This window comes from Tachyglossus aculeatus, chromosome 5 (assembly GCF_015852505.1).
Source record: "Tachyglossus aculeatus isolate mTacAcu1 chromosome 5, mTacAcu1.pri, whole genome shotgun sequence".
NCBI lineage: Eukaryota > Metazoa > Chordata > Mammalia > Monotremata > Tachyglossidae > Tachyglossus > Tachyglossus aculeatus.
In genome coordinates this window covers 7275351-7300871 of record NC_052070.1, presented here as the reverse complement: position 1 = coordinate 7300871, position 25521 = coordinate 7275351, and the positions used below count along the sequence as shown (strand labels likewise).

The window sequence follows — 25521 nt, the reverse complement described above, 5'->3', positions numbered from 1 at the left end:
CACTGTACTAAGCACTTGGGAAGTACAAATTGGCAACATATAAAGACAGTCCCTACCCAACAGTGGGCTCACAGTCTAAAAGGGAGAGACAGAGAACAAAACCAAACATACTAACAAAATAAAATAAATAGAATAGATATGTACAAGTAAAGTAAATAAATAAATAGAGTAATAAATCTGTACAAACATATATCCATATATACAGGTGCTGTGGGGAAGGGAAGGAGGTAAGATGGGGGGGATGGAGAGGGGGACGAGGGGGAGAGGAAGGAAGGGGCTCAGTCTGGGAAGGCCTCCTGGATAGTTTGGCGGATTTGTGGAGGGAGGGCATTCCGGGCCAGGGGGAGGACGTGGGCCGGGGGTCGACGGCGGGACGGGCGAGAACGAGGCCTAACGGTGAGGAGGTGAGCGGCCGCAGAGGAGCGGAGGGTGCGGGCTGGGATGGAGAAGGACAGAAGGGAGCTGAGGGAGGAGGGGGCCAGGGGATGGATGGACAGCCTTGAAGCCGAGAGGGAGGAGTTTTTGCTTGATTCGTAGGTTGACAGGCAGCCACTGGAGATTTTTGAGGAGGGGAGTGACATGCCCACAGCATCTCTGCACAAAGATAATCCGGGCAGCGGCGTGAAGTATAGACTGAAGCGGGGAGAGGGGAGAGACAGGAGGATGGGCGATCAGAGAGGAGGCTGATGCAGTCATCCAGGCAGGAGCGGATGAGAGACTGTACAAATGTCATAGCGGTTTCGGTTTTCCCATTTGACAGATTCATTTCATTCATTCATCCATTCAGTCAATCAATCAATCAATCGTATTTATTGAGCGCTTACTGTGTGCAGAGCACTGGACTAAGCGCTTGGGAAGTACAAGTCGGCAACATCTAGAGACGGTCCCTACCCAACAGTGGGCTCACAGTCTAAGAAGGGGAGACAGAGAACAAAACCAAACATACTAACAAAATAAAATGAATAGAATAGATATGTACAAGTAAAATAAATAAATAGAGTAATAAATATGTACAAACATATATACAGGCGCTTACTGTGTGCAGAGCACTGGACTAAGCGCTTGGGAAGTACAATTTGGCAACGTATAGAGACAGTCCCTATTCATTCAATCGTGGTTATTGAGCGCTTACTATGTGCAGAGCACTGGACTAAGTGCTTGGGAAGTACAAGTTGGCAACGTATAGAGACGGTCCCTATTCATTCAGTCATAGTTATTGAGCGCTTACTATGTGCAGAGCACTGGACTAAGTGCTTGGGAAGTACAAGTTGGCAATGTATAGAGACAGTCCCTATTCATTCAGTCGTAGTTATTGAGCGCTTACTATGTGCAGAGCACTGGACTAAGTGCTTGGGAAGTACAAGTTGGCAACGTATAGAGACGGTCCCTATTCATTCAATCGTAGTTATTGAGCGCTTACTATGTGCAGAGCACTGGACTAAGCGCTTGGGAAGTACAAGTTGGCAGCATATAGAGACGGTCCCTATTCATTCAATCATATTTATTGAGCCTTACTATGTGCAGAGCACTGGACTAAGCGCTTGGGAAGTACAAGTTGGCAGCGTATAGAGACGGTCCCTATTCATTCAATCGTATTTATTGAGCGCTTACTGTGTGCAGAGCACTGGACTAAGCGCTTGGGAAGTACAAGTTGGCAGCGTATAGAGACGGTCCCTATTCACTCAATTGTATTTATTGAGCGCTTACTGTGTGCAGAGCACTACTAAGCGCTTGGGAAGTGCAAGTTAGCAGCATATAGAGACGGTCCCTATTCAATCGTATTTATTGAGCGCTTACTATGTTCAGAGCACTGGACTAAGCACTTGGGAAGTACAAGTTGGCAACGTATAGAGATGGTCCCTATTCATTCAATCATATTTATTGAGCGCTTACTGTGTGCAGAGCACTGGACTAAGCTCTTGGGAAGTCCAAGTTGGCAACATCTAGAGACAGTCCCGACCCAACAGCGGGCTCACAGTCTAGAAGGGGGAGACAGAGAACAAAACCAAACATATTAACAAAAGAAAATAAATAGAATAGATATGTGCAAGTAAAATAAATAGAGTAATAAATCTGTACATACATCTATACAGGTGCTGTGGGGAAGGGACGGAGGTAAGATGGGGGGACGGAGAGGGGGACGAGGGGAGAGGAAGGAGGGGGCTGAGTGTGGGAAGGCCTCCTGGAGGAGGTGAGCTCTCAGTAGGGCCTTGAAGGGAGGAAGAGACTCCAGTTGGGTTGGGCGTAGTCGGCAGCGAAACGGAGCATTTTAATTGTCATCATCAATCGTATTTATTGAGCGCTTACTGTGTGCAGAGCACTGTACTAAGCGCTTGGGAAGTCCAAGTTGGCAACATATAGAGACGGTCCCTACCCAACAGTGGGCTCACAGTCTAAAAGGGGGAGACAGAGAACAAAACCAAACAGACTAACAAAATAAAATAAATAGAATAGATATGTAATTAATTGCCGCAGAGGGTGGATTAGCTCGTCTCGGGCTCATTTAAGAATCTGGCAGGCTGTCGTGTTGTCCTTTGGGAGAATTTTAGACTGTGAGCCCAATGTTGGGTAGGGACCGTCTCTATATGTTGCCAATTTGTACTTCCCAAGCGCTTAGTACGGTGCTCTGCACATAGTAAGCGCTCAATAAATACGATTGATGATGATGATGATGAGAATTTCCTCGCCGGTGCGTTGCGGTAACAGGAATCAGGGGACGCTTTCTCAACTCCCGGTTCCACGCCGGCAGACGTTTCCGAGGGGAGGAAGCAGCTATTTTAAAGAGTTATCGGCTTCGAGGGAGCCTCCAGCTATTTGGTTTTCACGCTGGAAATTCAGTCAATCTATCAGTGGTATTTATTGGGTGCCTCCTGGGTGCAGAGCACTGTAATAAAAATAATAATAATAATAATAATGGCATTTGTTAAGCACTTACTATGTGCAAAGCACTGTTCTAAGCGCTAGAGGGGTTACAGGATGATCAGGTTGTCCCACGTGGGGCTCACAGTCTTCATCCCCATTTTACAGGTGAGGGAACTGAGGCTCCGAGAAGATAAGTGACTTGCCCAAGGTCACACAGCAGACATGTGGCAGAGTGGGGATTCGAACCCATGACCTCTGACTCCAAAGCCTGTGCTCTTTCCACTGAGTCACACTGTACTACTACTACTACTACTACTACTACTACTACTACTACTACTACTAATAATAATAATAATAATAATAATGATAGCATTTATTAAGCGCTTACTATGTGCAAAGCACTGTTCTAAGCGCCGGGGTGGTTACAAGGCAATAATAATAATGGCATTTGTTAAGCGCTTACTATGTGCAAAGCACTGTTCTATGCGCCGGGGTGGTTACAAGGTAATAATAATAATGGCGTTTGTTAAGCACTTACTATGTGCAAAGCACTGTTCTAAGCGCCAGGGTGGTTACAAGGTAATAATAATAATGGCATTTATTAAGTGCTTACTATGTGCAAAGCACTGTTCTAAGCACCGGGGTGGTTACAAGGTAATAATAATAATGGCATTTGTTAAGAGCTTACTATGTGCAAAGCACTGTTCTAAGCGCCGGGGTGGTTACAAGGCAATAATAATGGCGTTTGTTAAGCGCTTACTATGTGCAAAGCACTGTTCTAAGCGCCAGGGTGGTTGCAAGGTAATAATAATAATGGCATTTGTTAAGCGCTTACTATGTGCAAAGCACTGTTCTAAGCGCCGGGGTGGTTACCAGGTAATAATGATAATGGCGTTTGTTAAGCGCTTACTATGTGCAAAGCACTGTTCTAAGCGCCGGGGTGGTTACCAGGTAATAATAATAATGGCATTTGTTAAGCGCTTACTATGTGCAAAGCACTGTTCTAAGCGCTGGGGTGGTTACAAGGTAATAATAATAATGGCATTTGTTAAGCGCTTACTATGTGCAAAGCACTGTTCTAAGAGCCGAGGTGGTTACAAGGTAATAATAATAATGGCGTTTGTTAAGCGCTTACTATGTGCAAAGCACTGTTCTAAGCGCCGGGGTGGTTACCAGGTAATAATAATAATGGCATTTGTTAAGCGCTTACTATGTGCAAAGCACTGTTCTAAGCGCCGGGGTGGTTACAAGGCAATAATTATAATGGTATTTGCTTAGCGCTTACTATGTGCAAAGCACTGTTCTAAGCGCTGGGAGGGAATACAAGGTGATCAGGTTGTCCCACGGGGGGCCCACAGTCTTCATCCCCATTTTACAGATGAGTTAACCGAGGCTCAGGGAAGTTAAGTGACTTGCCCAAGGTCACACAGCAGACATGTGGCAGAACCGGGATTCGAACCCATGACCTCCGACTCCAAAGCCCGGGCTCTTTCCACTGAGCCAGGCTAAGGTGATCAGGTTGTCCCACGGGGGGCTCACAGGCTTCATCCCCATCTTCCAGATGAGGGAACCGAGGCCCAGAGAAGTGAAGTGACTTGCCCAAAGTCACCCAGCTGACAATTGGCGGAGCCGGGATTCGAACCCATGACCTCCGACTCCAAAGCCCGGGCCCTTTCCACTGAGCCACGCTGCTTCTCTACTAAGCGCCCCACTAAATGCTCCGTGCGGCGGAAGCCAAGGCCAGTCCCGCCGGCGTTCGGAAGCCCGGTTCCGTCCCTCCGTTTTTCCCGAAACCTTCCTTTGCTTCCAGGCAGCTGTTCCGGATCGAAGGGGTGAAGAGCGTCTTCCTGGGGCCAGATTTCATCACCGTCACTAAGGTAAATCGAGGAATCAATCAATCGATCAATCGTATTTATTGAGCGCTTACTGTGTGCAGAGCACTGGACTAAGCGCTCGGGATGTACAAGTTGGCAACATATAGAGACAGTCCCTATCCAACAGTGGGCTCACGGTCTAAAAGTAGGGACTGTCTCTATGTGATGCCAATTTGTACTTCCCAAGCGCTTCGTACAGTGCTCTGCACATAGTAAGCGCTCAATAAATACGATTGATTGATTGATTAAAAGGGGGAGACAATTCATTCCTTCGTTGCTTCAGTCATTCATTCATTCAGTCGCATTTATTGAGCGCTTATCATGTGCAGAGCACTGGGCTAAGCGCTTGGGAAGTACAAGTCGGCAACATATAATAATGATGGCATTTATTAAGCGCTTACTATGTGCCAAGCACTGTTGTAAGCGCTGGGGAGGTTACAGGGTGATCAGGTTGCCCCACGGGGGGCTCCCAGTCTTCATCCCCATTTTCCAGATGAGGTATTGAGGTCCAGAGAATAATAATAATAATAATAATGGTGGTATTTGTTAAGCGCTTACTATGTGCAAAGCACTGTTCTAAGCACTGGGGAGGTTACAAGGTGATCAGGTTGCCCCACGGGGGGCTCACAGTCTTAATCCCCATTTTACAGATGAGGTACCGAGGTCCAGAGAATAATAATAATAATAATGGTGGTATTTATTAAGCGCTTACTATGTGCAAAAGCACTGTTCTAAGCACTGGGGAGGTTACAAGGTGATCAGGTTGTCCCATGGGGGCTCACAGTCTTAATCCCCATTTTACAGATGAGGTACCGAGGTCCAGAGAATAATAATAATAATAATGGTGGTATTTATTAAGCGCTTACTATGTGCCAAGCACTGTTCTAAGCGCTGGGGAGGTTACAAGGTGATCAGGTTGCCCCACGGGGGGCTCCCAGTCTTCATCCCCATTTTACAGATGAGGTATTGAGGTCCAGAGAATAATAATAATAATAATAATAATAATGGTGGTATTTATTAAGCGCTTACTATGTGCAAGGCACTGTTCTAAGCACTGGGGAGGTTCCAAGGTGATCAGGTTGTCCCACGGGGGGCTCCCAGTCTTCATCCCCATTTTCCAGATGAGGGAACTGAGGCCCAGAGAAGTGAAGTGACTTGCCCAAAGTCACCCAGCTGACAGTTGGCGGAGCCGGGATTTGAACCCATGACCTCCGACTCCAAAGCCCGGGCTCTTTCCACTGAGCCACGCTGCTTCTCTGAACTGCTTAGCGATAGTTTACTATATAGAGACGGTCCCTACCCAACAGCGGGCTCACGGTCTGGAAGGGGGAGACCCGGTCGTATTTGTTGAGCGCTTACTGTGTGCAGGGCACTGTACTAAGCGCTTGGAAGGTGCAGTTCAGCCACAAAGGAAATGACTGGGCGGCATCCGAGCGAAGCCAACCCACCGCCCGCGGACGATGGAAAACCAGCGTGGTGATTTCATTGCCGCTGAAAGGCCGTAGAGGAGCCAATTCCCAAACCTCTCCAATAATAAATGCCATTATTATTATTATTATTATTATTATTATTATTATTATTATTATTATTATGTCGTATTTATTGAGCGTTTACTGGTGCAGAGCCCTGTAAAATGGGGATGAAGACTGTGAGCCCCACGTGGGACCACCTGATCACCTCGTCTCTATCCCAGTGCTTACAACAGTGCTTGGAACATAGTAAGCGCTTAACAAATACCATTATTATTCATTCGTTCATTCATTCAGCCGTATTTATTGAGCGCCTACTGTGTGCAGAACACTGTACTAAGCGCTTGGGATGTACACGGCAACATCTAGAGACGGTCCCTACCCAACAGCGGGCTCACGGTCTAGAAGCAGCGTGACAAGCAGTGTGGCTCAGTGGAAAGAGCCCGGGCTTTGGAGACAGAGGTCATGGGTTCGAATCCCGGCTCCGCCACATGTCTGCTGTGTGACCTTGGGCAAGTCACTTAACTTCTCTGAGCCTCCGTTACCTCATCTGTAAAATGAGGATTAAGACTGTGAGCCCCACATGGGACAACTTGATCCCGTTGTATCCCCCCCAGCGCTTAGAACAGTGCTTTGCACATAGTAAGCGCTTAACAAATGCCATCATTATTATTATTATTATTATTATTAGAAGGGGGAGACAGAGAACAAAGCAAAACATGTAGACAGGTGTCAAGTCATCAAAATCAATCAATCGTATTTATTGAGCGCTTACTGTGTGCAGAGCACTGTACTAAGCGCTTGGGAAGTCCAAGTTGGCTACATATAGAGACGGTCCCTACCCAGCAGTGGGCTCACCGTCTAGAAGGGGGAGACAGAACAAAACCAAACATATTAACAAAATAAAATAAATAGAATAGATATGTACAGGTAAATTAAATAAATAGAAAACTAGATGCACATCATTAACAAAATTGAGTAGTAAATATGCAATTATTGTTATTAGTAGTAATAACAAGGACCACGGTTATTATTACCACATAACTAGTACCACAGTTATTATTGTTTTGGAAGTGCTTTAAAAAATCATCGCCTAGGCGTCATTCTTCCAGTTGGAAATGTGTCCGTTTATTATTGTTATTATTATTATTATTATTATTATTATTATTATTATCATCATTATTATTATGGAAGAAGCAGCGCGGCTTAATGGTAAGAGCCCGGGCTTGGGGGTCACAGGACTTGGGTTCTAATCCCGGCTCCGTCAATTGTCTGTGTGTGACCTTGGGCAAGTCACTTTGCTTCTCTGTGCCTCAGTTCCCTCATCTGGAAAATGAGGATTAAGACTGTGAGCCCCACGTGGGACCACCTGATTACCTCGTATCTATCATCATCATCAATCGTATTTATTGAGCACTTACTATGTGCAGAGCACTGTACTAAGCGCTTGGGAAGTACAAATTGGCAACATATAGAGACAGTCCCTAGTGCTTAGAACAGTGCTTGGCACATAGTAAGCGCTTAACAAATACTGTTATTATTATTATTAATAATAATGTTATTATTAATAACCGTGGTATTAGTTAAGCACTTACTATGTGGTAATCATAACCGTGGTCCTTGTTATTATTATTATTAATTAATAATGTTATTAATAATAATATTAATGACATTAATAATTAATTGTTATTTAATAATTTAATTTATTTATTATGTTATATTGCATTATTTATTATAATAATTTAATTTAATAATAATTATTAAATAATCAATTAATAATAACATTAATAATAATAATAATAGCAAGGACCACGGTTATGATTACCACATAGTAAGTGCTTAACTAATACCATGGTTATTATTGTTTTGGAGGTGCTTTGAAAAATCATCGCCTCGGGTTCATTCTTCCAGTTGGAAACATGTCCATTTATTATTATTATTATTGGAGAAGCAGCGTGGCTTAATGGAAAGAGCCCGGGCTTGGGTTGGGGGTGGTCACAGGACTTGGGTTCTGATGATAATAATAATAATAATAATAATAATAATAATAATAATAATAATGACATTTATTAAGCGCTTACTATGTGCAAAGCACTGTTCTAAGCACTGGGGAGGTTACAAGCTAATCAGGTTGTCCCACGGGGGGCTCACAGTCTTAATCCCCATTTTACAGATGAGGTCACTGAGGCCCAGAGAAGTGAAGTGACTTGCCCAAAGTCACCCAGCTGACATGTGGCAGAGCCGGGATTTGAACCCATGACCTCTGACTCCAAAGCCTGGGCTCTTTCCACTAATCCCAGCCTTGTCAATTGACTATATGTGACCTTGGGCAAGTCACTTAACGTCTCTGTGCCTCAGTTCCCTCATCTTTAAAATGAGGATTAAGACTGTGAGGCCCACGTGGGACAAACTGATTCATTCATTCATTCAATCGTGTTTATTGAGCGCTTACTGTGTGCAGAGCACTGTACTAAGCGCTTGAGAAGTACAAGTTGGCAACATATAGAGATGGTGCCTGATGACCTTATATCTGCCCCAGTGCTTAGAACAGTGCTTGGCACATAGTAAGTGCTTGACAAATACCATTATTATTATTATTAATAATAACAAAATCCACGGTTATTCATTCATTCATTCATTCAATGGTATTTATTGAGCGCTTACTGTGTGCAGAGCACTGTACTAATCGCTTGGGCAGTACAAGTTGGCAACATATAGAGATGGTACCTGATGACCTTGTACCTACCCCAGTGCTTAGCACAGTGCTTGGCACATAGTAAGTGCTTGACAAATACCGTTATTATCATTATTATTAATAACAAAATCCACGGTTATTCATTCATTCATTCAATCGTATTTATTGAGCGCTTACTGTGTGCAGAGCACTGTACTAATCGCTTGGGAAGTACAAGTTGGCAGCATATAGAGATGGTCCCTGATGACCTTGTATCTACCCCAGTGCTTAGAACAGTGCTTGGCACATAGTAAGTGCTTGACAAATACCATTATTAATAATAATAATAATAATAATAATAACAAAATCCAAGGTTACTCATTGATTCAGTCGTATTGAGCACTTACTGTGTGCAGAGCACTGTACTAAGCGCTTGGGAAGTACAAGTTGGCAACATATAGAGATGGTCCCTGATGACCTTGTATCTCCCCCAGTGCTTAGAACAATGCTTGGCACATAGTAAGTGCTTGACAAATACCATTATTATTATTATTAATAACAAAATCCATGGTTATTCATTCATACATTCAAGCGTATTTATTGAGCGCTTACTGTGTGCAGAGCACTGTACTAAGCACCTGGGAAGTCCAAGTTGGCAACATCTGGAGACGGTCCCTACCCAACAGCGGGCTCACAGTCTGGAAGGGGGAGACAGACAACAAAACAAAACATATTACTATATATGTCATATCATATATATTACTATATATATATATATATGAAATATATATATAGCTATAGTTCTATTGTATTCTATATTCTATTCTATAATTATATATACTATGTGGTTATTATTACCGCATAGTGCTTAACTAGTACCACGGTTATTATTATCTTAAAAGCGCTTTGAAAAATCATCACCTAGGGTTCATTCTTCCAGTGGGAAGCATGTCTGGGTATTATTCATTCATTCATTCAATCGTATTTATTGAGCGCTTACTGTGTGCAGAGCACTGTACTAAGCACTTGGGAAGTTGGGAAGCAGCGTGGCTTAGCGGAAAGAGCCCGGGCTTTGAAGTCAGAGGTCATGGGTTCAAATCCCGGCTCTGCCACTTGTCAGCTGGGTGACTTTGGGCAAGTCACTTGACTTCTCTGGGCCTCAGTTCCCTCCTCTGTAAAATGGGGATTAAGACTGTGAGCCCCTCATGGGACGACCTGATCTCCTTGTAAATTTCCCAGTGCTTAGGACAGTGCTTTGCACATAGTAAGCGCTTAATAAATGCCATTATTATTATTATTATTATTATTATTATTGGTTCAAATCCCGGCTCTGCCACTTGTCAGCTGTGTGACTTTGGGCAAGTCACTTCACTTCTTTGGGCCTCAGTTCCCTCCTCTGCAAAATGAGGATTAAGACTGTGAGCCCCCCGTGGGACAACGCTCACCTTGTAAACTCCCCAGCGCTTCGGACAGTGCTTTGCACATAGTAAGCGCTTAATAAATGCCATTATTATTATTATTATTATTATTATTATTATTGTTATTATTATTGGTTCAAATCCCGGCTCTGCCACTTGTCAGCTGTGTGACTTTGGGCAAGTCACTTCACTTCTTTGGGCCTCAGTTCCCTCCTCTGCAAAATGGGGATTAAGACTGTGAGCCCCCCGTGGGACAACCCGCTCACCTTGTAAACTCCCCAGCGCTTAGGACAGTGCTTTGCACATAGTAAGCGCTTAATAAATGCCATCATTATTATTATTATTATTATTATTATCGGTTCAAATCCCGGCTCCACCAATTGTCAGCTGTGTGACTTTGGGCAAGTCACTTCACTTCTCTGGGCCTCAGTTACCTTGTCTGTAAAATGGGGATTAAGACTGTGAGCCCCCTGTGGGACAACCCGGTCACCTTGTAAATTCCCCAGCGCTTAGGACAGTGCTTTGCACATAGTAAACGCTTAATAAATGCCATCATTATTATTATTATTATTATTATCGGTTCAAATCCCGGCTCCACGAATTGTCAGCTGTGTGACTTTGTGCAAGTCACTTCACTTCTCTGGGCCTCAGTGACCTCCTCTGTAAAATGGGGATTAAGACTGTGAGCCCCACGTGGGACAACCCGGTCACCTTGTAAACTCCCCGGCGCTTAGGACAGTGCTTTGCACATAGTAAGCGCTTAATAAATGCCATTATTATTATTATTATTATTATCGGTTCAAATCCTGGCTCTGCCACTTGTCAGCTGTGTGACTTTGGGCAAGTCACTTCACTTCTCTGGGCCTCAGTTCCCTCCTCTGTAAAATGGGGATTAAGACTGTGGGACAACCCGGTCACCTGGTAAATTCCCCAGTGCTTAGAACAGTGCTTTGCACATAGTAAGCGCTTAATAAATGCCATTATTATTATTATCATTATTATCGGTTCAAACCCCGGCTCCGCCACTTGTCAGCTGAGTGACTTCGGGCAAGTCACTTCACTTCTCTGGGCCTCAGTTCCCTCCTCTGTAAAATGGGGATTAAGACTGTGGGACAACCCGGTCACCCGGTAAATTCCTCAGCGCTTAGGACAGTGCTTTGCACATAGTAAGCACTTAATAAATGCCATCATCATTATTATTATTATTATTACTAAGCCCCACTTTCCTCTTCTCCCAATCCCTTTTGCCTCATGCTGATTTGCTCCCTCTACTCATTCCCTCCTCCCTGCCCCACACCGCTTATGTCATCATCATCATCATCATCATCATCATCATCATCATCAATCGTATTTATTGAGCGCTTACTGTGTGCATCTGTTCTTTATTTTTTTCTAATCATGTCCGTTATTATCATTATAATTATAAGTTGGCAACCTATAGAGACGGTCCCAACAGCGGGCTAATACAGCGCTCTGGGCCGGGTGAGCGCCGGATAAGCGCCGGATATACATATAACATATGTATATATGTTTGTACATATTTATTACTCTATTTATTTTACTTGTACATATCTATTCTACTGATTTTATTTTGTTAGTATGTTTGGTTTTGTTCTCCGTCTCCCCCTTTTAATAATAATAATGATGGCATTTATTAACGCTTACTACGTGCAAAGCACTGTTCTAAGCGCTGGGGAGGTTACAAGGTGATCAGGTGGTCCCACTAGGGGCTCACAATCTTAATCCCCATTTTCCAGATGAGGTAACTGAGGCACGGGGAAGTGAAGCGACTTGCCCAAAGTCACCCAGCTGACAGTTGGCGGAGCCGGGATTCGAACCCATGAGCTCTGACTCCAAAGCCCGGGTTCTTTCCATTGAGCCACGCTGCTTCCCCGCTTTTTAAGCGCTTATTAAGCGCTTTTAGACTGTGAGCCCGCTGTTGGGCAGGGACCGTCTCTAGATGTTGCCAACTTGGACTTCCCAAGCGCTTAGTCCAGTGCTCTGCCCACAGTAAGCGCTCAATAAATGCGATTGATGATGATGATGAGCGCGACTGAATCGAACCGGGCCGGTTGTGATCCTCCCTCTCCCCGCCAACGCTTCCAGGAGAGCGAAGACGTGGACTGGAACTTGCTGAAGCCCGACATCTACGCCACCATCATGGATTTCTTTGCCTCGGGCCTGCCGGTGGTGACGGAGGAAGCCCCCTCCGCGGAAGCCGGTAAGCGGGTGGCGCGGCCCCCTTCCAGGCTTAGGCGCTTAGTACAGTGCTCTGCACACAGTAGGCGCTCAATAAATACGATTGATTGATTGATTAGGCGCTTTGTACAGTGCTCTGTGACCGTGAGCCCACTGTTGGGTAGGGACCGTCCCTATATGTTGCCGGCTTGTACTTCCCAAGCGCTTAGTCCAGTGCTCTGCACACATTAAGCACTCAATAAATACGATTGATGATGATTTTAGACTGTGAGCCCACTGTTGGGTAGGGACCGTCTCTATATGTTGCCAGCTTGTACTTCCCAAGCGCTTAGTACAGTGCTCTGCACACAGTAGGCGCTCAATAAATACGATTGATTGATTGATTAGGGGCTTATTACAGTGCTCTGTGACCGTGAGCCCACTGTTGGGTAGGGACCGTCCCTATATGTTGCCGGCTTGTACTTCCCAAGCGCTTAGTACAGTGCTCTGCACACAGTCAGCGCTCAATAAATACGATTGATGATGATTTTAGACTGTGAGCCCGCTGTTGGGTAGGGACCGTCCCTATATGTTGCCGGCTTGTACTTCCCAAGCGCTTAGTACAGTGCTCTGCACACAGTAGGCGCTCAGTAAATACGATTGATGATGATTTTAGACTGTGAGCCCACTGTTGGGTAGGGACCGTCCCTATATGTTGCCAGCTTGTACTTCCCAAGCGCTTAGTACAGTGCTCTGCACACAGTAAGCGCTCAATAAATATGATTGATGATGATGATGCTCGGCACACAGTAAGCGCTCAATAAATACGATTGATGATGATTTTAGACTGTGAGCCCACTGTTGGGTAGGGACCGTCTCTGTATGTTGCCAGCTTGTACTTCCCAAGCGCTTAGTACAGTGCTCTGCACACAGTAAGCGCTCAGTAAATACGATTGATAATGATGATGATGATGATGATGCTTGGCACACAGTAAGCGCTCAGTAAATACAACTGATTCTCCCTTTCCCCGGGCGGTCCTGGGAAAAGGGGCTGCCATCACCGGAGGATGCTGAGCCGGCCTTCCCCGATTCGTTCATCCAATCGTATTTATTGAGCGCTTACCTACTGTGTGCAGAGCACTGTACTAAGCACATATCTATTCTATTGATTTTATTTTGTTAATATGTTTGGTTTTGTTCTCTGTCTCCCCCTTTTAGACTGTGAGCCCGCTGTTGGGTAGGGACCGTCTCTATATGTTGCCAACTTGGACTTCCCAAGCGCCTAGTACAGTGCTCTGCACACAGTAAGCGCTCAATAAATACGACTGATTGATTGATTGGGAGAAGACAGACTGAGCCCCCTCCTTATCTTCTGCTCCTCCTTCCCCCCCTTCCCCTCCCCACAGCACCCGTGCATATTTGTACATATTTATTACTCTATGTTATTAATGATATATATATCATTTCACATATATATATGTGAAATATATAGCCTCAGTTCCCTCATCTGGAAAATGGGGATGAAGACTGTGAGCCCCACATGGGACAACCTGGTCACCTTGTGTCCCCCCAGCACTTAGAACAATCAGTCAATCAATCAATCAGTCGTATTTATTGAGCGCTTACTGAGTGCAGAGCACTGTACTAAGCGCTTGGGAAGTACAAGTTGGCAACATATAAAGACAGTCCCTACCCAACAGTGGGCTCACAGTCTAAACGAGCACTGTACTAAGCACTTGGGAGAGGATTGACTGAGCCCCCTCCTTATCTTCTGCTCCCCCTTCCCCTCCCCACAGCACCCGTGCATATTTGTACATATTTATTACCTATTTTATTAATTTATATATATATACATACGTATATATATATATATAAATATATATATATATATACGTATATATATATATATATAAAAATATGAAATATATAGCCTCAGTTCCCTCATCTGGAAAATGGGGATGAAGACTGTGAGCCCCACATGGGACAACCTGGTCACCTTGTGTCCCCCCAGCGCTTAGAACAATCAGTCACTCAATCAATCAGTCGTATTTATTGAGCGCTTACTGTGTGCCGAGCACTGTACTAAGCGCTTGGGAAGTACAAGTTGGCAACATAGAGAGGCAGTCCCTACCCAACAGTGGGCTCACAGTCTAAACGAGCACTGTACTAAGCACTTGGGAGAGGACAGACTGAGCCCCTTCCTTATCTTCTGCTCCTCCTACCCCTCCCCACAGCACCTGTGCATATTTGTACAAATTTATTACTCTATTTTATTAATTACATATATATATATATATATATATATATATGAAATATATAGCCTCAGTTCCCTCATCTGGCAAATGGGGATGAAGACTGTGAGCCCCACGTGGAACAACCTGGTCACCTTGTGTCCCCCCAGCTCTTAGAACAGTCAATCAGTCGTATTTATTGAGCGCTTACTGTGTGCAGAGCACTGGACTAATCAATCATATTTATTGAGCGCTTACTGTGTGCAGAGCACTGGACTAATCAATCGTATTTATTGAGCGCTTTCTGTGTGCAGAGCACTGGACTAAGCGCTTGGGAAGTCCAAGTTGGCAACACATAGGGACGGTCCCTACCCAACAGCGGGCTCACAGCCTTTGTCCGTCTCCCCCTTGTATAATAATGGTGGCCTTTGTTAAGCGCTTACTATGTACCAAGCACTGTTCTAAGCGCTGGGGAGGTTACAAGGCGATCGAGTTGTGGGCTCACAGTCTTCATCCCCTTTTAACAGGGACCGTCTCTAGATGTTGCCGACTTATACTTCCCAAGCGCTTAGTACAGTGCTCTGCGCGCAGGAAGCGCTCAATAAATGCGATTGAATGAATGAATGAAAGTCACTTGCACAGAGAAAGTCTGGAAAATGGGGATGAAGACTGTGAGCCCCACGTGGGACAACCTGATTAGCTGGATTCCACCCCAGTGCTTAGAACAGTGATTGGCACATAGTAAGCAGTCCTTCTAGACTGTGAGCCCACTGTTGGGTAGGGACCGTCTCTATATGTTGCCAACTTGGACTCCCCAAGCGCTTAGTACAGTGCTCTGCACACAGTAAGATGCACACTATTATCTACATAATAATAATAATTATTATTATTATGATCTCAATTCCTTTGTGTCCTCTGAAAGCGACGGAAGAGGAAGACGAAGTGGTGGCGATGATCAAGGAGTTGCTGGATACCAGAATCAGGTACTTGCATTCATTCATTCATTCATTCACCCAGTTGTATTTATTGAGCGCTTCCTGGGTGCAGAGCACTGGGCTAAGCGCTTGGGAGAGGAGCGTAGAACAATGTAATAGACACATTCCCAGCTTACAACAAGCTGACTGTCTAGCGGGGGAGACAGATATGAATAGAAGCTTAGTACAAGCGCTTAGTACAGGGCTCTGCACATAGTAAGCGCTCAGTAAATACGATTGATTGAATAGAAATAAATAAATGAGGGATGTGGACGTAAGTGGGGTGGGGCTGGGAGGGGGGATGGAGAAAGGGAGCGAGTCGGGGCTGACGCGGAAGGGAGCGGGATATATATATATTTATATATATATATACACCTGTATATATGTATATATGTTGGTACATATTTATTACTCTATTTATTTATTTTACTTTTACATATCTGTTCTATTTATTTTATTTTGTTAGTATGTAGTATGTTTGGTTTTGTTTTCTGTCTCCCCCTTCTAGACTGTGAGCCCACTGTTGGGTAGGGACTGTCTCTATATGTTGCCAACTTGTACTTCCCAAGCGCTTAGTACAGTGCTCTGCACACAGTAAGCGCTCAATAAATACGATTGATTGATTGAGCGGGAGAAGGGGAAAGGAGGGCGCAGTCAGGAAAGGCTTCTCGGAGGAGGTGGGCCTTCGATATGGCTTTGGGGGTCGGGGGAGAGTCCTGTGTCAAGCACTGTACTAAGTGCTGGGATAGAGCCAAGGTAATGACATCATCATCATCATCATCAATCGTATTTGTTGAGCGCTTACTGTGTGCAGAGCACTGTACTAAGCGCTTGGGAAGTCCAAGTTGGCAACATCTAGAGACAGTCCCTAACCACCAGTGGGCTCACAGTCTAAAAGGGGGAGACAGAGAACAAAACCAAGCATACTAACAAAATAAAATAAATAGAATAGATATGTACAAGTAAAATAACTAAATAGAGTAACAAATATGTACAAACATATATACATATATCCTGGATACATTGACATACATTGACATTGACATACATACATTGACATACATTGACATGATAATCAATCAGTCAGTCAATCGTAGTTATTGCTGCTAAGATGAGTCCTAATAGGGGGAGTAGATTTAGGTGAAGCAGGAAGATTTGGTTAAGTTCTCGTAGAGTTTGTGTTTATAATGAATCAATCAATCAATCAATCAATCGTATTGATTGAGCGCTTACTGTGTGCAGAGCACTGGACTAAGCGCTTGGGAAGTCCAAGTTGGCAACATAGAGAGACGGTCCCTACCCAACAGTCTAAAAGGGGGAGACAGAGAACAAAACCGAACGTACTAACAAAATAAAAGAAATAGAATAGCTATGTACAAGTAAAATAAATAAATAGAGTAATAAATATGTACAAACATATATACAGGTATACAGCTGAATCATGATACAGCTAAAATAAATCCAGTATCGCCAATTTGATTCTAAAGGATCGCTTGTATGGCTGCTGTATTTGCGTCGGCTCACAGTCTAGGAGATAATGATGATCATAATAAATTTGCGTCGGCTCACAGTCTAGAAGATAATGAGGATAATAATAATAATTATTATTTTATTTTGTTAATACGTTTGGTTTTGTTTTTTGCCTCCCCCTTTTAGACTTTGAGCCCACTGTTGGGTAGGGACCATCTCTAGATGTTGCCAACTTGGACTTACGATTGATGATGATGATAATAATGGCATTTGCTCTGCACACAGTAAGTGTTCCGTAAACACAATTGATTGATTTAGTAAGTGCTTACTATTTGCAAATCAATCAATCAATTGTATTTATTGAGCACTTAGTGTGTGCAGAGCACTGTACTAAGCGCTTGGGAAGTCCAGGTTGGCAACATCTAGAGATGGTCCCTACCCAACAGTGGGCTCACAGTCTAAAAGGGGGAAGCAGAAAACAAAACCAAACGTGCTAACAAAATAAAAGAAATAGAATAGATATGTACAAGTAAAATAAATAAATAGAGTAATAAATATGTACAAACATATATACATATATACAGGTATACAGCTGAATCATGATACAGCTAAAATAAATCCAATATCGCCAATTTGATCATAAAGAATAGCTTGTATGGCTGCTGTATTTGCATCGGCTCACAGTCTAGAAGATAACGATGATAATAAATTTGCGTCGGCTCACAGTCTAGAAGATAATGATGATAATACTAATAATAATGGCATTTGCTCTGCACACAGTAAGCGCTCCATAAACACGATTGATTGATTTAAGTGCTTACTATGTGCAAATCAATCAATCAATCGTATTTATTGAGCGCTTACTGTGTGCAGAGCACTGGACTAAGCGCTTGGGAAGTACAAATTGGCAACATATAGAGACAGTCCCTACCCAACAGTGGGCTCACAGTCTAAAAGGGGGAGACAGAAAACAAAACCAAACGTATTAACAAAATAAAATAAATTGAATAGATATGTACAACTAAAATAAATAAATAGAGTAATAAATATGTACAAACATATATACATATATACAGGTGTACAGCTGAATCATGATACAGCTAAAATAAATCCAGTATCGCCAATTCGATTCTAAAGGATAGCTTGTATGGCCGCTGTATTTGCGTCGGCTCACAGTCTAGAAGATAACGATGATAATAATAAATTTGCGTCGGCTCACAGTCTAGAAGATAATGAGGATAATAATAATAATAATGGCATTTGCTCTGCACACAGTAAGCGCTCCATAAACACGATTGATTGATTTAGTAAGCGCTTACTATGTGCAAAGCACTGTCCTAAGCGCTGGGGAGGTTCCAAGGTGATCAGGTGGTCCCACGGGGGGGGGCTCACAGTCTTCATCCCCATTTTCCAGATGAGGGAACTGAGGCCCAAAGAAGTGAAGTGACTTGCCCAAAGCCACACAGCTGACAGTTGGTGGAGCCGGGATTAGAACCCCTGACCTCTGACTCCAAAGCCCGGGCTCTTACCTCCTTCCCCTCCCCACAGCACCTGTATATATGGATATGTTTGTATGAATTTATTACTCTATTTTATTTTTGCATATTTATTCTATTCATTTTATTTTGTTAATATGTTTTGTTTTGTTGTCTGTCTCCCCCTTCTAGACTGTGAGCCAACTGTTGGGTAGGGACCGTCTCTAGATGTTGCCAACTTGGACTTCCCAAGCTCTTAGTCCAGTGCTCTGCACCTAGTAAGCGCTAATAAATGCGATTAGTAATAATAATAATGGCATTTATTGAGCACTTACTATGTGCAGAGCACTGTTCTAAGCGCAGGTTACAAGGTGATCAGGTTGTCCCACGGGGGGCTCACAGTCTTAATCCCCATTTTACAGATAATAATAATAATAATTTTGGTATTTGTTAAACGCTTACCATGTGCAGAGCACTGTTCTAAGCGCAGGTTACAAGGTGATCAGGTTGTCCCACGGGGGGCTCACAGTCTTAATCCCCATTTTACAGATAATAATAATAATAATAATTTTGGTGTTTGTTAAACGCTTACTATGTGCAGAGCACTGTTCTAAGCGCAGGTTACAAGGTGATCAGGTTGTCCCACGGGGGGCTCACAGTCTTAATCCCCATTTTACAGATAATAATAATAATAATAATAATTTTGGTAGTTGTTAAACGCTTACTATGTGCAAAGCACTGTTCGAAGCGCTGGGGAGGATACAAGGTGATCGGTTTGCCCCACGTGGGGCCCACAGCCTTCATCCCCATTTTCCAGATGAGGGAACCGAGGCGCAGGGAGGCGAAGTGACTTGCCCAAAGCCACCCAGCTGACAAGCGGCTGAGCCGGGATTTGAACCCGTGCCTTCTGATTCCCAAGCCTGGGCCCTTTCCCCTGAGCCACGCTGCTTCTCTGAGGTGAGGAAAAGGGGAAGAGTCCGGGGGAGGAAGGCCTAGGGAAGCAGCGTGGCTCAGTGGAAAGAGCCCAGGCTTTGGAGTCAGAGGTCACGGGTTCGAATCCCGGCTCCGCCAGTGGTCAGCTGGGTGACTTTGGGCCGGTCGCTTCACTTCTCCGGGCCTCGGTGACCTCATCTGGAAAATGGGGATGAAGATTGTGAGCCCCCCCCGTGGGACAACCTGATCACCTTGTATCCTCCCCAGCGCTTAGGACAGTCCTTGGCACATAGTAAGCGCTTAATAAATGCCACTATTATTATTAATATTAAGTGAAGTGACTCGCCCAGAGTCACGACTGACCGAACGGGGCCGTGTCCCGTGCCCGCCCCCAGGCCGACGGTGCAGGAGGACGGAGGCGACGTGATCTTCCGGGGCTTCGAGGACGGCATCGTGCAGCTGAAGCTGCAGGGCTCCTGTACTAGCTGCCCCAGCTCCATCGTCACCCTCAAGAGCGGAATCCAGAACATGCTGCAGTTCTACATCCCCGAAGTCGAAGGGGTCGAACAGGTGAAAGCCCCGGCGGAAGGGCGCGGGCTGTAACCATAGCAACCATAAGCATCATCATCATGGCGTTTGATAACCTGTATATATATGGATATATGTTCGTACATATTTATTACTCTATTTTACTTGTGCATATCCTATCAATTTTGGCGGAAGGGCTCGGGCTGTAACCATAGCAACCATAAGCATCATCATCATGGCGTTTGATAACCTGTACATATATGGATATATGTTCGTACATATTTATTACTCTATTTATTTTACTTATGCATATCCTATTAATTTTGGCGGAAGGGCTCGGGCTGTAACCATAGCAACCATAAGCAGCATCATCATGGCGTTTGATAACCTGTACATATATGGATATATGTTCGTACATATTTATTACTCTATTTTACTTGTGCATATCCTATTAATTTTGGCGGAAGGGCTCGGGCTGTAACCATAGCAACCATAAGCATCATCATCATGGCATTTGATAACCTGTATATATATGGATATATGTTCGTACATATTTATTACTCTATTTATTTTACTTGTGCATATCCTATTAATTTTGGCGGAAGGGCTCGGGCTGTAACCATAGCAACCATAAGCATCATCATCATGGCATTTGATAACCTGTACGTATACGGATATATGTTCGTACATATTTATTACTCTATTTATTTTACTTGTGCATATCTATTCTATTTATTTTGGTGGAAGGGCGCGGGCTGTAACCATAGCAACCATAAGCATCATCATCATGGCATTTGATAACCTGTACGTATATGTATATATGTTCATACATATTTATTACTCTATTTTACTTGTGCATATCCTATTAATTTTGGTGGAAGGGCGCGGGCTGTAACCATAGCAACCATAAGCATCATCATCATGGCATTTGATAACCTGTACATATATGCATATATGTTCGTACATATTTATTACTCTATTTATTTTACTTGTGCATATCCTATTAATTTTGGCAGAAGGGCTCTGGCTGTAACCATAGCAACCATAAGCATCATCATCATGGCGTTTGATAACCTGTACATATATGGATATATGTTCGTACATATTTATTACTCTATTTATTTTACTTGTGCATAGCCTATTAATTTTGGCGGAAGGGCGCGGGCTGTAACCATAGCAACCATAAGCATCATCATCATGGCGTTTGATAACCTGTATATATATGGATATATGTTCGTACATATTTATTACTCTATTTATTTTACTTGTGCATATCTATTCTATTTATTTTGGCGGAAGGGCGCGGGCTGTAACCATAGCAACCATAAGCATCATCATCATGGCATTTGATAACCTGTACATATATGTATATATGTTCGTACATATTTATTACTCTATTTATTTTACTTGTGCATATCTATTCTATTTATTTTGGCGGAAGGGCGCGGGCTGTAACCATAGCAACCATAAGCATCATCATCATGGCATTTGATAACCTGTATATATATGTATATATGTTCGTACATATTTATTACTCTATTTTACTTGTGTTTATCTTTTCTATTTATTTTATTTTGCTAGCAGGTTTGGTTTTGTCTCCCCCTTTTAGACTGGGAGCCCACTGTTGGGTAGGGACTGTCTCTATATGTTGCCAATTTGTACTTCCCAAGCGCTTAGTACAGTGCTCTGCACATAGTAAGTGCTCAATAAATACGATTGATGATGATGATGATGATAAGCATCATCATCATGGCATTTGATAACCTGTATATATGTTTGTTCATATTTATTACTCTATTTATTTATTTTACTTGTGCATATCTATTCTATTTATTTTATTTTGTTAGCAGGTTTGGTTTTGTCTCCCCCTTTTAGACTGTGAGCCCACTGTTGGGTAGGGACTGTCTCTAGATGTTGCCAATTTGGACTTCCCAAGTGCTTAGTACAGTGCTCTGCACACAGTAAGCGCTCAATAAATACGATTGATGATGATGATGATAAGTGCTTACTAAGTGCCAAGCACTGTTCTAAGCGCTGGGGGGGGGGGGGGTTACAAGGTCATCAGGTTGTAAATCAATCAATCAATCATATTTATTGAGCACTTACTATGTGCAGAGCACTGTACTAAGCGCTTGGGAAGTACAAATTGGCAACATATAGAGACAGTCCCTACCCAACATTGGGCTCACAGTCTAAAAGGGGGAGACAGAGAAAAAACAAACAAACACACTAACAAAATAAAATAAATCGAATAGATATGTACAAGTAAAATAAATAAATAAATAGAGTAATAAATCTGTACAAACATATATACATATATACAGGTGCTGTGGGGAAGGGAAGGAGGTAAGACGGGGGGATGGAGAGGGGGACGAGGGGGAGAGGAAAGAAGGGGCTCAGTCTGGGAAGGCCTCCTGGAGGAGGTGGGCTCTCAGCAGGGCCTTGAAGGGAGGAAGAGAGCGAGCTTGGCGGATGGGCAGAGGGATTGGGGGCATTCCAGGCCCGGGGGAGGACGTGGGCCGGGGGTCGATGGCGGGACAGGCGAGAGCGAGGTACAGTGAGGAGATTAGCTGCGGAGGAGCGGAGGGTGCCGGCTGGGCAGTAGAAGGAGAGAAGGGAGGTGAGGTAGGAGGGGGCCAGGGGATGGATGGATGGATGGATGGACAGCCTGGAAGCCCAGGGGGAGGAGTTTCTGCCTGATGTGCAGACTGATTGGGAGCCACTGGAGAGTTTTGAGGAGGGGAGTGATGTGCCCAGAGCGTTTCTGGACAAAGACAATCCGGGCAGCAGCATGAAGTGTGGATTGAAGTGGAGAGAGACACGAGGATGGGAGATCAGAGAGAAGGCCGACGCAGTAGTCCAGACGGGATAGGAGGAGAGCTTGAATGAGCAGGGGAGCGGTTGGGATGGAGAGGAAAGGGCGCATCTTGGCAATGTTGCGGAGCTGAGACCGGCAGGTTTTGGTCATGGCTTGGATGTGAGGGGTGAATGAGAGAGCGGAGTCGAGGATGACACCAAGGTTGCGGGCTTGTGAGACGGGAAGGATGGTAGTGCCGTCAACAGAGATGGGAAAGTCAGGGAGAGGACAAGGTTTGGGAGGGAAGACAAGGAGTTCAGTCTTGGACATGTTGAGTTTTAGGTGGCGGGCAGACATCCAGATGGAGATGTCCCGAAGGCAGGAGGAGATGCCAGCCTGGAGGGAGGGGGAGAGAGCAGGGGCAGAGATGGAGATCTGGGTGTCATCGGCGTAGAGGTGATAGTTGAAGCCGTGGGAGCAAATGAGGTCACCAAGGGAGTGCGTGTAGATCGAGAACAGAAGGGGACCAAGCACTGAACCTTGGGGAACCCCCACAGTAAGGGGATGGGAGGGGGAGGAGGAGCCTGCAAAAGAGACTGAGAATGAACGACCGGAGAGATAAGAGGAGAACCAGGAGAGGACGGAGTCTGTGAAGCCAAGGTCGGATAGTGTGTTGAGGAGAAGGAGGTGGGCCACAGTGTTGAAGGCAGCTGAGGGGTCGAGGAGGATTAGGACAGAGTAGGAGCCGTTGGATTTGGCAAGCAGGAGGTCACTGGTGACCTTTGAGAGGGCAGTTTCCGTGGAATGCAGGGGACGGAAGCCAGACTGGAGGGGGTCGAGGAGAGAGTTGTTGTTGAGGAATTCTAGGCAGCGCGTGTAGACAACTCGTTCAAGGAGTTTGGAGAGGAATGGTAGGAGGGAGATGGGCGATAACTAGAAGGTGAGGTGGGGTCAAGAGAGGGTTTTTTATGTATATGTATATGTATATGTTGGTATTTGTTAAGCACTTACTAAGTGCCAAGCACCGTTCTAAGCGCTGGGGGGGATACGAGGTCATCAGGTTGTATATCAGTCAATCGTATTTATTGAGCACTTACTGTGTGCAGAGCACTGTACTAAGCGCTTGGGAAGTACAAGTCGGCAACATATAGAGACAGTCCCTACGCAACAGTGGGCTCACAGTCTAAAAATATATGTATATGTTGGTATTTGTTAAGCGCTTACTATGTGCCAAGCACCGTTCTAAGCGCTGGGGGGGGGAATATGAGGTCATCAGGTTGCATATGTTGGTATTTGTTAAGCGCTTACTAAGTGCCAAGCACCATTCTAAGCACTGCGGGGGGGATACAAGGTCATCAGGTTGTATATGTCTATGTTGGTATTTGTTAAGCGCTTACTATGTGCCAAGCACCGTTCTAAGCACTGCAGGGGGGATACGAGGTCATCAGGTTGTATATGTTGGTATTTGTTAAGTGCTTACTATGTGCCAAGCACCGTTCTAAGCGCTGGGGAGGGGGAATACGAGGTCATCAAGTTGTCTATGTCTATGTTGGTATTTGTTAGGCGCTTACTATGTGCCAAGCACCGTTCTAAGCACTGGGTGGGGGGGGGATACGAGGTCATCAGGTTGTATATGTCTGTGTTGGTATTTGTTAAGCGCTTACTATGTGCCAAGCACCGTTCTAAGCGCTGGTGGGGGGGGGATACGAGGTCATCAGGTTGTATATGTTGGTATTTGTTAAGCGCTTACTATGTGCCAAGCACCATTCTAAGCACTAGGAAGGATACAAGGTGAAGTTGAAGGTGAAGAGAGAAGTTTCAAATTAGCCTCCTGAATGCCTTTTGTTTTGATTTTTAGGTTGTGGATGATGACGATGAAGAAAAAGAAATACAATCTCCTTGAACGCTCTGGATTTCCCCGATTTTTGGCTCCCTTTTTACCCTATCTGCACGAGGATTTTCCGTATGGATTCAGATAGAACGGGCCGTTTTCTTCAGGGAACAATACTGAAATTCAATCTCCCCCCAAACAGGAGAGAAAATGCCTCTATTATTAAAAAAAAACCCTCCGGAAGCTCTGCTGTAAACCGTTCTTTTTATTTTCTGTAGTATATTGGTGTTCAGAAATTTCCCAGAACAGCGTTATCCGTATTTTTACCGGGTAAGTGGTGAAATAATTTTGAGTTTCATTTCGTTATCTTACCATCTTACCTCCTTCCCTTCCCCACAGCACCTGTATATATGTATATATGTTTGTACAGATTTATTACTCTATTTTACTTGTCCCTATCTATTCTATTTATTTTATTTTGTTAGTACGTTTGGTTTTATTCTCTATCTCCCCCTTCTAGACTGTGAGCCCGCTGTTGGGTAGGGACCGGCTCGAGATGTTGCCAACTTGTACTTCCCAAGCGCTTAGTACAGTGCTCTTCACACAGTAAGCGCTCAATAAACACGATTGATTGTTATGGTAAATTATTCAATGGTTGCCGAAACCGTGGGCCTCTTGCATTGGTTTCAGTGGGCATTTAATATCCAATCAATCAATCAATCAATCGTATTTATTGAGCGCTTACTGTGTGCAGAACACTGTACTAAGCGCTTGGGAAGTACAAGTTGGCAACACATAGAGACAGTC

At 44.2% G+C, this 25521-nt stretch overlaps 1 protein-coding gene and 1 long non-coding RNA gene across 4 annotated transcripts in view; one reads left to right on the top strand and one right to left on the bottom strand.

Moving 5' to 3' along the window:
- Window positions 1–19989, bottom strand: part of LOC119928427 — a 39985-nt gene extending 19996 nt beyond the window's left edge. Inside the window, exon 1 of the long non-coding RNA XR_005451078.1 lies at window positions 19922–19989. This is a non-coding gene — a long non-coding RNA (uncharacterized LOC119928427). The remainder of the gene's footprint in view (window positions 1–19921) is intronic.
- Window positions 1–24957, top strand: part of NFU1 (NFU1 iron-sulfur cluster scaffold) — a 50210-nt gene extending 25253 nt beyond the window's left edge. Inside the window, exons 4-8 of one of the 3 annotated variants that reach the window (XR_005451077.1) lie at window positions 4673–4739; window positions 12404–12518; window positions 15629–15689; window positions 19954–20222; window positions 24742–24814. Coding sequence is in view for 2 of the 3 variants with exons in the window: in XM_038746667.1 (XP_038602595.1) it covers window positions 4673–4739; window positions 12404–12518; window positions 15629–15689; window positions 19954–20128; window positions 24742–24786 (463 nt within the window). In the remaining variant the exon portion in view is untranslated. Of the gene's footprint in view, window positions 1–4672; window positions 4740–12403; window positions 12519–15628; window positions 15690–19953; window positions 20223–24741 lie in introns of all 3 variants that reach the window. The other 2 variants (XM_038746667.1, XM_038746668.1) reach the window with 2 other exon arrangements.
- The last annotated feature ends 564 nt before the right edge of the window (window positions 24958–25521 follow it).